A 13,325-nucleotide genomic window follows, 5' to 3' on the forward strand; every position below is an offset into this window, starting at 1 on the left:
TCCCGGAGCGCGGACGGGGAGGGGGCGGGGCGGGGCGGGGGGGGGGCGCGGCGCCTCCCGAGCGCTCCCCGAGTCTTCCCGGGTCCTCCCAGCCCTCCCGGAGCGCTCCCACGGCGGGGTTGGGGGGGGCGGGGGGGCTGGGGGCGGAGTAGGGGACAGGGCGGGGGACCCTGGGCTGGGAGAAGCGGCCCCCCCACCCCGCACCTTAGCTCCTGTCTCCCTTCCCCTCCACCACCCCCGTGGGAAAGCCGCGGAGACAAGACCGGGGTGTGTGTGTGGGGAGGGTGCACACCCCAGGAAGGGACAGGCGCCCAGTCCCTCGGGCGGTGGACTCCTGCCATACGCACCCCTCCCCCAGCTCCACCAGGCTTCCCGACTTTCTGGGCTGTTCCTCAGAGTTCTGTGGGTCTCTGATGCCCATCCCCACCCCAGGAATCTCCCCTTGCAGCACAAACCCCCCAGCTTCTCTCGCCAACAGAGGCCCGAATTACACTCCCCTCCCCAGGGCTCCTCTCCCTTTTTCCCATCACCCCCAGTTCCCAGCACCGTCTTGCCCACCAGCCTGGCGGACACGGGGGTGGAGGGGCCCGGCTTACTCATACTTTAACCCGGACTTCCCCTCACCCCCAGAAGGTAACTGAGGCCACCCTTCTCTCTGGGGACCCCGGGACTGTTCAAGGTCCCAATCAATCCTCAAAGTCAGCCCCCAGAGCAAGAAGACGTCTCACCCCACCTGCCACCACCTTATGACAGACTCTGGGGATAGATCACCTTCTTTTTTTTTTTTTTTTTTCTTTTCTTTCAGGACAGAACAAAAATACCCGCAATTTAGGAGATTTAATAGACGGCGGGGAATCAGGTCGGGACACGAAAGTGCCTGTTCCCTCCCCTGACCTACTTCGTGCTTTGGCAAGGAGCTGGAGCACTCCAGGGTGGGAGAATGAGGGGTGAGGGGCACCTGGTTTCTCACGGGGCTGGGGCCTAGGGACTGGACAGTCACGGACAGGTAGGGGATGGACGCGAAGAGCCCTTCAAGGAGTTCCCCAGGAAGAGGGATACGCGCGGGGACAGGAGTGTGGGCTGGAGGAGGGGGGTTCCCTGACACTGAGGCCAAAGACAGGAACTGAGAAGGGAAACAAGAACTAAAGACTCCCTAATCTCTCAGAATCCCAGTTCCTCCTTCCTCTGGATCCAGGGTCCCAGAAACGACCTCCTCCAGCCCTAAACGCTAAGCCTTTACAATGGGACAAGGCAAGGCCTGTCTGTAAGTTCTTCTTGCTGTCTAATTCAAATCCCGAGTTTTCCGACTCTCAAATAGGAATAGGCCGCCGCCTCCAGCTGCGGCTTCTTGCTGCCCTCTAGCGGCCAAGTGGCGAGCCGCGGTCTGTCTTACAAGGTCTCTTTAAGGGCTCGGACTGAAAACAGCAGCTTGGAAATAATTCGAAGCAAGTGACGTGTAAATTTTTTTTAAATGTAAGCCTCTAGAATTTGCGCGTACATCAGAATCACCTGGGGGGCTTATTAAAAATACAAATTTCTGGGCGCCACCGCCAGATTCCTAATTCAATGGTTCTGGGAAGAAGCCGAGAATCTGCATTTCTAACACGCTCCCAGGTGGTGGTGCTAGTCCGGGGAACCACATTTTAAGAGCCATTGCTTGAGATTTCCCGCTTCTTGCACTCTCTCGCGTCTTTCTTGCACTAATTGTCGTCTGCTCACAAGGGAGGTGGCGAAGGCAATGTCAACGTAAAATGAGGAAGGGGGAAAAATGACGCAGGGAGATCAGGACCTTTGCGGCCAAGTGAAAACGACAAGCAAGGGGGCACCCGGATTTGAACCGGGGACCTCTTGATCTGCAGTCAAATGCTCTACCACTGAGCTATACCCCCTTTGCTGACGTTTGGGCGCAGCAACCTCTTAGTGCTATGAGTGCGCAGGCGCTGTAACGAGGTTGTGAAAAGAAGCGGGGTCCAATGTTCGCAAAAGTTGAAAATAATATAACCTCAAAAGATTACTCGCCTGGACGCACAACTTGTTTCCCGAAGCTCTGAGCTAAAGATTTCTACTGAATGGTGTAAGCAAAGTGGAGTTTGGAAAAATCCCTCGAGATCCTTCGAGATCCCTGGTTTCGGGGACATTCCCCGCGCCGAGGTCCCCCTCTCCTGCCCTGTCGGAGCCCCTTTATTGCCTCTTGGCGCCCCTCTCTCCGTCCTGCACGCTCAGGCAGGCTTCTCTGGGCCTTCCTTCCCCAGCCCAAGCCCAGCCCTTAGATAGTCGGCCTCCCTCCCCGGGAAGAGCCGTCGGGTCGCTGGCCAGGCCCACCTGGGGGTGCACCCGCCTCCGCCCTAGCACTTCGGGGGGTGCGCAGTCTGCGCTGTCCCCCTAGGGTTAACCAGCAGCTTCTCGCCCTCCCGCTACATCCCACCCGTAAACGCCCACGCGGGTTGAGCGCGTGGATCTGCGGGGCCAAGACTCCAACGTCGCCTGCCTGCAAAAGGGGGTGGCGGGCCCCGAGACTGCAACCCCTCCTCTCCCCTGCCAGGGCACTTTGAGCGGTGGACCGCAGGACAAAGAAAACACGAAAAGTCTGGCATGAAGAGGGGGCACCCGGATTTGAACCGGGGACCTCTTGATCTGCAGTCAAATGCTCTACCACTGAGCTATACCCCCGTCACGCAGCTTATTACTTATTAGAATGAATTTCTGTAGTGATAAGGAGAATATTAAATTATGTTTTCGTCCAAGGGTTGTGTCGAAATGGCCTCATGAAGAGAGCAGGTTGTGGGCTGGGTGGAGATAGCTAGAATTGCTGAGCTCTTTTTCCATCATCACACCTCAGGAAAACCACAGGATTAAGGAATCCTGGGCTTTCTATAACTGTGTCCAGGCTGTCCCCAGTATGTCCACAGCCTGACTTGGGAAGGGGAGAAACCCATGGACTCCAGGACCATCTCAGGTCTTACGGGGTAACAGCAGGGCTCCGCCTAGAGGCTGTCTTCGGCTCTGCCTCCATAGAAATCCCCCAAGGCCCCTCCCCCCAACTCCATGAGTCAGCATCAAACCACTCCCACCCCTAGACCCAGGTAGAGCCAAAAGCTCCCAGTCCCGGCAAGTCGGGAGTGAGTTACCTGGCAGCGGATGGTAGAGCCCAGGACCAAAGAACCAGCCAGTGCCCTAGTCCCATGGACCCTTGAGGCAGTACCCCCTTCATTTCCAAGGAGGATTTCCCCCGGCCCTGTACAAAAACCAAAAGCCAGTTGGAAACACAGGTAGCAGGAGCAGGCTGAAATAAGAGGCGAGCAGTTTTCAATGGCATTTATTATACTTTTATAAAAATTCTAAAACAGTGACAAAATCATGACAAAAGATAGTCGAGATGGGCACGCTGTAGGAACTGGAGACATGTGGGAGGAGTGGGATTCACACTGGAAGGAGCGGAGGGCATAGGATGGGATGGGCTAACGCTCAGAAGCTGGGGTCAGAGCCAGCATCCCAGAGGGAAATGAAAGGCATGGGAGGAGTGGTGGAACTCCCCGAGGTGCAAGGCATGTCCCCATCGGGGATGTCCCGTCCTTCTTCCTCTCCCTTCCCACCAGTTTTTGGCTCTGTCCTCCTTGCCCTGAGCCTGCCCCTTCACCTTTCTGGAATCTCCTTTGCTCAAAGATGGCTAAGGGGCCAGAAAGCTGGGGCGGGAATCGACGGATAGGGGGTGGGGTTCTAGGAAATAAAGAGCAATTCCAGGGGGTCTCTTGCTCCGTCCCCCATTCTTTTCCCTCAAAGAGGTTGCGGGCTGAGGGGATGGGGCTCCACTTCCCAATCCCTCACATGTCCAACGGCTCGCCTGTGCCTCCGAGGACCCCTGCTTCCCTGGAGTGAAGGGCAGCTCTTCTGCTGTCCTGCCTGTCTGCAGCAGGTCAGGGCGGGCAGTCTAGCCCCTCGGTGGCGGGGTTGGGTTGGGTGGACTGTGGCGATCTCACTGTCCAGAGCTGACTCAGCTCCCATCAGAGAATCGTAGAAAAGTAATCGTCACTTGGGCTTTCCACCCATGTAGTCCAAGCAAAACCCCCCGGAGTCTTTGGTTGGCCTCAGGTCGGGGCATCAGTTGGCAGTGGCCTGAGATTGCATCCACTGGAGCCCCGCGGGCAGCCTGCGGGGAGGATGGAAGAGGGCAAAGATCATTATATCCCATGAGGATGATGGCCTCCAAGCCCCCAGCCCTACCCAGAGCTGATGGATTGGATGTAACAACCAAAGTTACATCCCATCTCTCAGTTGACAAATATAAACGTACTGGGCTAGGGGCTGGGGTGACTGGTGAAAACACAGACATGCCATCTGGGGCTTACAGTCTAGCAGAGGAGATGGATGTGGGTTGGAGGAGGGAATGGCAGGAACACTACCAGAAATGTGTGGTTCCTTGGGCAGACCTGCCTGCAGACTCCAGGCACCCGGGTCCCCAGCCTGCTGCAATCCCACTCAAGAGAGAGAAGAGGAAAGAGAATTTTCCAAGCCTGATGCGAGGCCCTTTCTATGTGACCATGATTTAGCTACTGTCTCAGCAGCCCCCTCCCTGGTACCTTAGCAAAAATTGCAACATTTGCCCACATACTTTCAATCTCCCTTTCCTACTTGATCTTTTTCGAGCACTTTGCCATTTTTTAACTTACTGTAGATTTTTCTTAATTTTATTGTTTATTGTAGGCTCCCTCCCACCAGAAAGTAAGCCCCATGAGGACAAGGGGTTTTTGTGTTTTGTTCACTGCTGTTTCTCTGGTACCTGGAAAAGTGCCTGGCACAGAGTCGGTACTTGATAAATGTTGAATGAATGATACCGTTTACTCTCTACAGAAACTCTAAGAGAGAGTCAGTATAATCGCCCTCCTCTATACAGATGAGAAAACTCAAGGTCAGAAAGCCTTAGTGACTTCTGCCTGGAAGGCTTGGCCCCCAGGTCTTCCCATGGCTGTCTCCTCTCCCTTCAGGTCTCAGCCCAAAGGTCACCTCCTAGTAGAGGTTGTCCCTGACCACCAGTGCTAAATCAGACCCAACCCTGCCCCATCTATCACTGTTAATTCAATTTCACTCTCTTCATGGCACTTCTCAGTACGTGAAATGTTTGTGCTTAGGTGGAAGGTCACCTCTCTCCCCACTAGAATACACCTCCCGAGAGCAGGCACTCTATCTCGCTCACCGCTTACCCACAACATCTCAGCTGTGGGTGGGTGCTCGACTGACTGGGCCCAGGAGCTAAGTGTGAGCCAGATTCTGACAGCAGGGAAACAGGAGAAGGTTCTGATGGTCAGCTGTTCGTTGGTTGGGCCAGACCCTGGAGGTTCCAGGTGGGGCAGCCACTAACCCTTCCCCGGTGAGGGCACAGCAGCCCTGGATGTGCCACGGGTGGTCCTTGATGGTGCTCAGAGTGAGGAACTGAGAGATCTCCATGGTGGTCATGGAGTTCTTCATATCCTGTTTGTTGGCAAAGATCAGGACAGAAGCATCTCGCAGAGCCTGTGCACAGAGGAGCCCAGCCCCAGTCAGCCGGCCAGGGCCTAGCCTCCCTTCCCCCTTCCCCCACCCCCGAGTCCTCCCTAGCTCCCCTGCTGTCCCAGGTGGGACCAGCGTGGGGCCACCACATGTGCGGACACCCACAGCTCAGGGAATGCCTGCCCACCAGCTCATATGATCCTTACGACAGTGCCATGAGGCAGGAATTTGGTGATCCTCCCCATTTTGTACTTGGGGAAACGGAGAGAAGTGAAGTGACTTGTCTGGGGGTCCCGTGGTGAGTGAGAAGTGGGGTCATGACCTGGACCAGCAGCTCTGGCTTCTTTTTTTTTTTTTTTTTTTTAAAGATTTTATTTATTTATTCGTGAGAGACACAGAGAGAGAGAGCGAGAGAGAGGCAGAGGGAGAAGCAGGCTCCCAAGGAGCAGGAAGCCCGATGCGGGACTCGATCCCAGGACTCCAGGATCATGACCTGAGCCGAAGGCAGACGCTCAACCATCTGAGCCACCCAGGCGCCCCAGCAGCTCTGGCTTCTGCGATCAGTTGTGCGGAGGGCATTGTGGCCCTTCATCTGGGATAAACTAGCCCCATCCAAACTGCTGGGGAAGCGGCTCTCAGACACTGGGGACTCAGGAACGAAGCTCAGAGAGGCTAAGTGAGTAGGCTGAGGTCCCACAGCTAGTACACCGGGCCCTCTCCCAACCTCAGGGGCCTTACCTCATGGGCCAGCATCTTATACAGCTCCTCCCGAGTGGTCGGCAGCCGGTCCCGGTCCGTGCTGTCAATCACAAGGATGATGAACTGGCCAGCAGAGAGCAGCTGTGAGTGGTGGGCTTTCTCCCGCCCACTGTGCTCCCCGACCCGGCCTCGGCACCGCCCCGTGTAAGCCCCGTGGAGCGCATGTCTGGTCTCAAACTTTCACTGTCCTAGTCCCATTTTCATTCCCTTTTCCATCCAGAAAAGGGGGAACACAGCACGACTCTGATTGTGTGCCAGAGGCGACGCCCTGGTCGTTCGTGACAGTGTTCGGGTCCCACCACAGCCCTGGGCGACTAGACTAGGCTTAGCGCCATTTACAAATGAGATGGGTTCAGCGAGGCGGCAGATGTTGCCCCAGGACACACAGCTGGTGAGTAGCAGCGCTGGAATTCACCTTCAGTCTCACTCTGGGAAGCAAACCACCGAATCTTGCAAGAGCGAGAAAGGCCCCGGAGCCCAAGGGCCTACCCCATGCAGAGCGGCACACAGAAAGCTGCCAAGAGGTATTCAGACATTTTTAAAAAACACTGTGCTGCATTAAGGATTCAAAATGTATGCGTTAGCTGTTGTTTATTATGTAATTTTCACAACAATTCAGGGCAGTCGTTATTACAGTCTCCACCTCACAAAGTGGGGGAACCAAGGCTCAGAGAGGTTAAGTGACTGGCTCGTGTCACACAGCAGACTTCAAGGCCCCTCCAGCCCCAACACTCTGCTCACCTCGGTGTTGGAGTAATAGGTATTCCAGGTAGAGCGCAGAGCCTCCTGCCCCCCTATGTCCCACACGAGGAAGTGTGTCTTTCGCAGAACGATCTCCTCCACGTTGCTACCGATGGTGGGAGATGTGTGGACCACCTCATTCATCAGGCTGGGGAGGGAGGAGAGGGCACCAAGAGTTCAGCCCATTCTGCTCCCAGCTCTGGGCCCCCCACCCCTCGGCTCCCGAGTCAGGCTGAATCTAACTCAGAAAAACTCAGCCCAAGTTGGCCAAGCCTGTGGGCACAGGGGAATGCAGACAGGAGTGGGACCAAGTCCTGCCCTGGCGTGGACACCAGAGACAGGAGTCATATTAGAGCCATGTCCCCAAACTTTATTTTTTTTTAAAGATCTTATTTATTTATTTGAGAGAGAGAGAATGAGAGATAGAGAGCAGGCGAGGGAAGAGGGTCAGAGGAAGAAGCAGACTCCCTGCTGAGCAGGGAGCGCGATGTGGGACTCGATCCCGGGACTCCAGGATCATGACCTGAGCCGAAGGCAGTCGCTTAACCAACTGAGCCACCCAGGGACCCTGTCCCCAAACTTTAATATGCAGTTGAAACACCTGGGAGTCTTGTTAAAATGCAGATTCTAGGGGCACCTGGGTGGCCCAGTCCTTAAGCGTCTGCCTTTGGCTCAGGTCATGGTCCCAGGGTCCTGGGATCGAGCCCCACATGCGGCCCCCTGCTCAGCAGGAGGCCTGCTTCTCCCTCTCCCACTCCCCCTGCTTGTGGTCCCTCTCTCACTGTGTCTCTCTCTGTCAAATAAATTAAATCTTTAAAAAAAATGCAGATTCTATTCCAGTGAGTCTAGGCTGGGGCCCAGTGTTCTGCATTTCTAACAAGCTTCCAGATGATGGCAATGCCACTGATGTGTAGACCACACTTGGAGCAGCAGGGATTGGGAAAACGAGACAGATACAAGTGAAGGCCATCAGAGAGGTGCTTTGTTTAACAGAGAGAACACACATTTTTTTATGTGTAGGGGGTGCCTCTGGACGATCTGGGCATCAGGGGTGATTGGGAAACTTACTTTTCACTGTATGTGCTTGTAATGTTCGATGTACTCTTCTGGTTTAAAATAAACATTTACATATATTTCTTTTTCAGGGGAAAATTTTCCTACGTAAATACTCTGGAGGTTCCAAAGGGGGAGAGATGCCATCCAGAGAGTGGACATCGGGAGCTACAGAGCTCAGCCAGACTCAAAACGAGCCCTCCCCTGTGGGTGTGAAGAAGGGGAGAAAGTTAAGAGGCAAAGTTCGGGCGCAGGAGTTAGGAATGTGGAACCCGCCACTAGGGGGAGCGAAGAGCAGGGAGGCAGGAAGTCAGCTTCTGACAGCCTCAGGCCTCCAACAGGGTCTGGTAGGGGCGGGGGTGGGAGGGGGATGGCGGGGACCGTTAGAGTCGCCCATATCGGGCAGGACTCGAATGCCAGGCGAGGGACCACAGAACCGAAGGGTCACTATGCCAGGAAGATCACAGAGCTCCCCCCACCATCACTCCTCCTGTCTCCTGGAAAACCCGGGAACCCAGGGAAGGGCTCCGGCGATTGGTCCAAAGGTCAGTCAGTCTGATGGGAAGACCCAACCCCCACCTCTTTCCATCAGAGAGTCACTTACAACTGGTAGAGAATGGTGGTCTTTCCGGCATTGTCCAGTCCCACGATGATAACCTTGTGCTCTGGAGGCATGCAGGGGAGGAGGCAGGGTCAGGGCCAAACTCAATAACCAAGGGACTGAGTGCCCCATCGGGCTTCCCAGGAAGGAGATGAGTGTTTCCAGCGAGCTGGGAGACCTCTGCCCATTGTATCACTTCTGCTCCCCTGCACTCCTCCCCGACAAAAACCCAACAGGACAGGGTTCCTCCCCCCACCCCCAGACCCCGGAGAGCCGCACCAGCCCCCGGCAGTGGAAATGATTGCTGAGCCCCGCCTCCCTCGCTCCACATTTCCAGAAAAGCGGTTGCCGGAAAGGTCCGGGTCGCCCTGGGCTTAACAAGAGAAGGGGCCTGGAGAAAGGGCCACGATCGCAGGAAACCCGCGGCAGCTTTTAGCCAGGAAGACGGGGGCTCGCCGAGCCCTGCACCCCGGGGTGCACCGAAAGCGCGCCACCCGCGAGGAGCAGGCGGGGAGGGGCTGTGGGAGGGGGCAGGGGAGGCCGCGGAGCCTGCAAGGAGTGCCCACGCAGGACCTTCGGAGCCCGAGGTCCCCCAGCGCATCCGCCCCGACCCCAGATCCGGGGAGCTCCAGGTGGGAGCCGGATCCAAGCGGTCGCTTGAATGCGCTGTGCGCCCTTTACCCTGGTTCCCGAAGATGCCCATCAACTTGGCGATCAGTTGTCCCATGGCGCGTCCCAGGCTGGAGAGGGGCAAGACTCAGCGACCTTCGGGGGCCCGGGTCGAGCCAGGGTGCTTAGAACCCCGCCCCCCGGGGAGGGCCGAGCGAGTTTTGCCTATGAGGTCACGCAAGCCTGAGGAGTCACCTGCGGGACCTGGGAATCCCCTGGGACGGGGCCCCTCGCCAGTGCTATGAATGTCACAGCGACAACGAACAGGCTACTTGTCTAGAGTCCTGGAGGTGCAAGGAAAGTGGGGTCCAGACTCCACATCCTCCTCTTTGCCTTTGCCCTGAGAAAACTCCAGAGGTTCTCTGGGTGAACTGCTCCCCCACTGCATCAAGGAGGCCCGGCACAGTGACTCACTACCAGGTCCCTGCTCTCCCTTCTCCAAGTGGCATGTGTGGGGCACTAGACTGAAGCAAAACCCTACCTCCTGCACCGGCCAGCTGTGTGGCGCAGGCGGCTCACTGATCCTCTCTGAGCAGGGAGAATATTCCAACCCCCAGCAGATCCCTAGTGTTTTCACTAGTGTGGCTCTTGCAGGCCCACTCAAAGTGAGTTCCCTTAGGGGAAAGGCAGAGTCTCCCTTCCTTTTGGAGGTCCCTTGGTGATAGGCAACTTCTAGGAATAAATCCATACTGCTTCTGTGATTCATTGGCAAACTGACTGCTCAGGCACAGCTCCCAGATCTGGGGGGATGGGCATCTGAAGATAAGGACGGAGCAAAAAGAGGGATCTCGCAGCCAGAGACCCTACAGAGGGGTACCAGATGCCAAGAGCCAGCAGAAGAGAACCTGGGCCAAGAGAGAGCCAGGCTGGAGGAGGGAGAGGGAGGAGGGGACTCTTTGTTGTGAATTTCCTTCTTTGCTTAAACTGGGAAAAACCAGAAAACAAAAAGAGAAGTGGGGAGGCAAGCCAACCTCAGGCTGAGGGGGCAGTTAGGAGGAGCCAGTTACCACACAGGAGAATCAGCTCCTTCTGCCCCCGACTGCCACGGCCCTCCTACAGCCCATTAGTGCTCCCCTCCACTAAGGGAACAACCTTTGCTCGTCTCCCTGCCTCTGCCTCCCTGATTCAGCACAGCCCTATTCACCTTCGTAAAGCACAGCTCAGAGTCCGTCACTCCACAGCTCATAAACCTTCAATGATTCCCTATTGCTCACTGGATTCAGATCAGCCACTTCACCTGACATTCAAGAGCCTCCGTGAACAGCCCCCACCTGCCTTTGCAGGTGATCTCCCACCTTCTGCATCCACTGGTCCTTGCCCACACATGCCCAGCTCCTTCCAACAGTGCTTTTGCTTCTGTGTTTCCTCCACCTGAATGTCTTTCACCTTCTCGGAAAGGTGGCTTCCTGAAAGCCTTTAGCTGCCTGCCATAAAAGCCACCTACTTCTCAAGTCCTGCCCCGGTTCTCCAGACAAATGGGGCTTCTCTCCACCCTGAGATTGGACACTGGCCTGTTTCCACCAATCAGCTGTGAGGCCTGGAGTGTGGGGTTTGGGTCTTGTTCACTTGTGTTCTCCCTGCACTCCCAGCCTGGTCCAGTGCCTGGCACACAGTAGGACCGTGTTGCTATTGGAGTGAAGTACAATGAGTTATGCTAGAGCCTGGTATTTTGAGCATTAAAGAAGTGTGAGCGGGCGCCTGGGTGGCTCAGTCGTTAAGCGTCTGCCTTCGGCTCAGGTCATGATCTCAGGGTCCTGGGATCGAGTCCCACATCGGGCTCCTTGCTCCGCAGGAAGCCTGCTTCTCCCTCTCCCACTCCCCCTGCTTGTGTTCCTGCTCTCGCTGTCTCTCTCTCTCTCTCTCTGTCAAATAAATAAATAAAATCTTAAAAAAAAAAAAAGTGTGAGCACAAGTTGAAGAGGAATGAAGAAGGCTGGGAAGCGTATGGAGAGCAGAGGGAAAACAGTTGGCTAAATAAGGAATTCTTATCCCACCCGCCTTGGTGCCTGGAGTTAGAGCGAAGGAGAATTGACTACCAGAGCCCATTTCAGCCCCAGGAAAGAAGGAGAGCTGGGTGCGATAGGGTGGGGGTGCAGAGGGGACTGGGGGAAGCAGTAATATTTTAAGCACTTTTACCATCTGTTTCCTGGGGTGGGGAGGAACCCCTAAGTGCATCCTGCCCCCTCCCCCAACTACCACCGCCAATTGCAGAATTGAAAGTGATATTCTGCTAGCTGGAGCACAGTCAGTAAACAGACGAGAGCTGCCTCGGCTGCCAGGCCTAGAGCCTGGGTCTTAGGGGGCATTCATTCATTTATTTGACAAATATGAGTCAGGAGTTAGGAAACAGGCCAAGTAGACAAAACAGACCCTGTCTGGGTCTTTTGGAGCCTTTACCATCTAGTGGGAGAGAGAAATATACACATCAAAAAATAAAACCAAAACAAAACCCTGAGAGACAGTAGGTAGGAAGGCACACTTTTCTGAATATGTAATTATTGGCGCTAAGACAAGATTTTTCTTTAGGGCACCAGCTGGAACACCCATTGCTCCCGGGCCGTGGAGGGAGCTCAGCTTCCTTGATTTTTTGGAAGGTGGAAACCTTCAGCCACACCCAGGACTGAGGCCTCTCTGACCTCAGCTCAGAAGCTGGACAGAAGCTACTGGTCAGGGAAGGAGACGGGGGGGTCCCCGATAGGAGGGGTCCTCAGCGCCTCAGTTCCCAACTCCCTGAGGTGGTGGTAGCCCCAGCCTCTGGAGACCTAATCCCAGCTGACTTTACGGTTGTTGAAATCCTCACATGCTGACAACCACCAACGTGCTGAATGTACATCAGTTGAGGGCTTGTGGTTACCAAAAGATAGTCTCTCTTTCTTCATCTCTCAACACCTCTACACCACCTAGAAATGCCCCCGCCTGCAAGTTCCCAGCAAATGCAATTTCAGGCAGAAGGCACATGAAGAGGAGACAAACATATTCAGACACCTGCTTCTTCCTCCCCAGCCCTCCTCCCCTTGCAGAAGCCAGAGCAGGGGAATTGGCATGAGACTTGGAGTTCACAGGCACCACACACAACTTGAACTCCAAAGATCTGAGTTCAAGTGCTTGCTCCGTAGCTGTGTAACTATGGATGTTGCTTAGCCTCACGGAACTTTTATCTGTAAACTGAAGTTAGTAATCCCTGCCCTTGATTCAAAAGATCGGGCTCCCCCCCCGAGACGAAGCTCTCTGCAGTTCCGATTCTCCAGACTAAGCACCCAGCTGTCTTCTGTTCCTCTCCTCTTGGGTGTCCTTCCACAGGCACCATAAACCCACCTTGTCCAAAGCTAGACATTGTTTCTGATCTGACCTGGTTTTTCCACCTGCTTCCTCTATGTCTCTGGGAAGACCATCACCCATAGTCACCCCCAGACGCCTCCCTGTCTCTCACTGTCCACCTCCAATTGCTCTCCATGAGCCCTGGATTCAAACTGCTAGATGTTTCTGACAGCCATTGCCTCCTTTCCCATCCCCCTGCTATGGCCTACTGCAGCCCACCCTTGTTTCTTTCTTTCTTTTTTTTTAAAATTATGTTATGTTAATCACCATACATTACATCATTAGTTTTTGATGTAGTGTTCCAACCACCCTTGTTTCTTACCCAGAGTATTGCAGCTCTGTCCAAGCTAGGCCCGCCAATCTATGCTCCAAACCGCAACCAAGGCAACTTTGTCATTGCTGCTTACAATCCTTCAATTTCTGCACAGCAGCTTCAGGACAAAGCCCAAACTCCTTCACATGACTCAAGGTCCACCGTGATCTGCTCCTGCTGGCCCTTCTCTGACCACCCCCTTGAGAGCACACTTTGCTGGTGAAGTACCAGGAACATGCCATGCATGTCACCAGCTTCCCCTGTCTTGAACACTTCCCCCCTGCCCACCCAGGTTAACTCCTAACCAGCCTTCTAGACTTCACTCAAGCCTCACCTCCTCTGAGAAGCCTCTCCTGACCTCCCCAGGCTAAGGGAATTACCCTTCTA

General features: G+C 55.0%; 1 protein-coding gene and 2 non-coding genes across 6 annotated transcripts; all 3 read right to left on the bottom strand.

Annotated features, from left to right (window-relative positions):
• Positions 1-1,817: 1,817 nt before the first annotated feature.
• TRNAC-GCA (transfer RNA cysteine (anticodon GCA)) lies at positions 1,818-1,889 on the bottom strand. The gene has a single exon. It is a non-coding gene; the product is annotated as a tRNA-Cys (tRNA).
• A 709-nt stretch (positions 1,890-2,598) lies between these two features.
• Positions 2,599-2,670, bottom strand: TRNAC-GCA (transfer RNA cysteine (anticodon GCA)). Its single transcript has one exon. It is a non-coding gene; the product is annotated as a tRNA-Cys (tRNA).
• A 619-nt stretch (positions 2,671-3,289) lies between these two features.
• Positions 3,290-13,225, bottom strand: ARL5C (ARF like GTPase 5C). 4 transcript variants are annotated; one of them, XR_012375555.1, is made up of 7 exons: positions 9,320-10,993; positions 8,642-8,702; positions 6,985-7,132; positions 6,223-6,306; positions 5,691-5,827; positions 5,357-5,508; positions 3,290-4,147 (listed from the first exon to the last, which is right to left on the bottom strand). XR_012375555.1 is itself a non-coding variant. In XM_025859340.2 (7 exons), exons 3-7 carry the CDS (start codon positions 8,106-8,108, stop codon positions 4,099-4,101), a joined length of 489 nt encoding a protein of 162 aa, XP_025715125.1. In that variant the 5' UTR covers positions 8,109-8,241; positions 8,642-8,702; positions 12,948-13,225; the 3' UTR covers positions 3,290-4,098. The 4 variants fall into 4 exon arrangements, 3 of the variants coding, with proteins under 3 accessions (XP_025715125.1, XP_073739954.1, XP_025715124.1); XM_025859340.2 differs by lacking the exons at positions 5,691-5,827; positions 9,320-10,993 and adding exons at positions 8,053-8,241; positions 12,948-13,225; XM_073883853.1 differs by lacking the exon at positions 5,691-5,827 and adding an exon at positions 8,053-8,241.
• Between the last annotated feature and the right edge of the window lie 100 nt (positions 13,226-13,325).

Source organism: Callorhinus ursinus, unplaced genomic scaffold (genome assembly GCF_003265705.2).
Source record: "Callorhinus ursinus isolate GAN/ISIS: 27379988/994484 unplaced genomic scaffold, GSC_fseal_2.0 scaffold52, whole genome shotgun sequence".
Lineage (NCBI taxonomy): Eukaryota > Metazoa > Chordata > Mammalia > Carnivora > Otariidae > Callorhinus > Callorhinus ursinus.

Bases quoted from the DNA above. Each gene is read 5' to 3' on its own strand.
- ARL5C (XM_025859339.1), bottom strand. From the start codon at position 9,365: ATGGGACAACTGATCGCCAAGTTGATGGGCATCTTCGGGAACCAGG. The intron at 7,133-8,641 runs GTAAGTGACTCT...CTCCCTCCCCAG, and splicing joins ACCACCATTCTCTACCAGTT to CCTGATGAATGAGGTGGTCC. The intron at 5,509-6,222 runs GTAAGGCCCCTG...CTCTGTGCACAG, and splicing joins ATAAGATGCTGGCCCATGAG to GCTCTGCGAGATGCTTCTGT.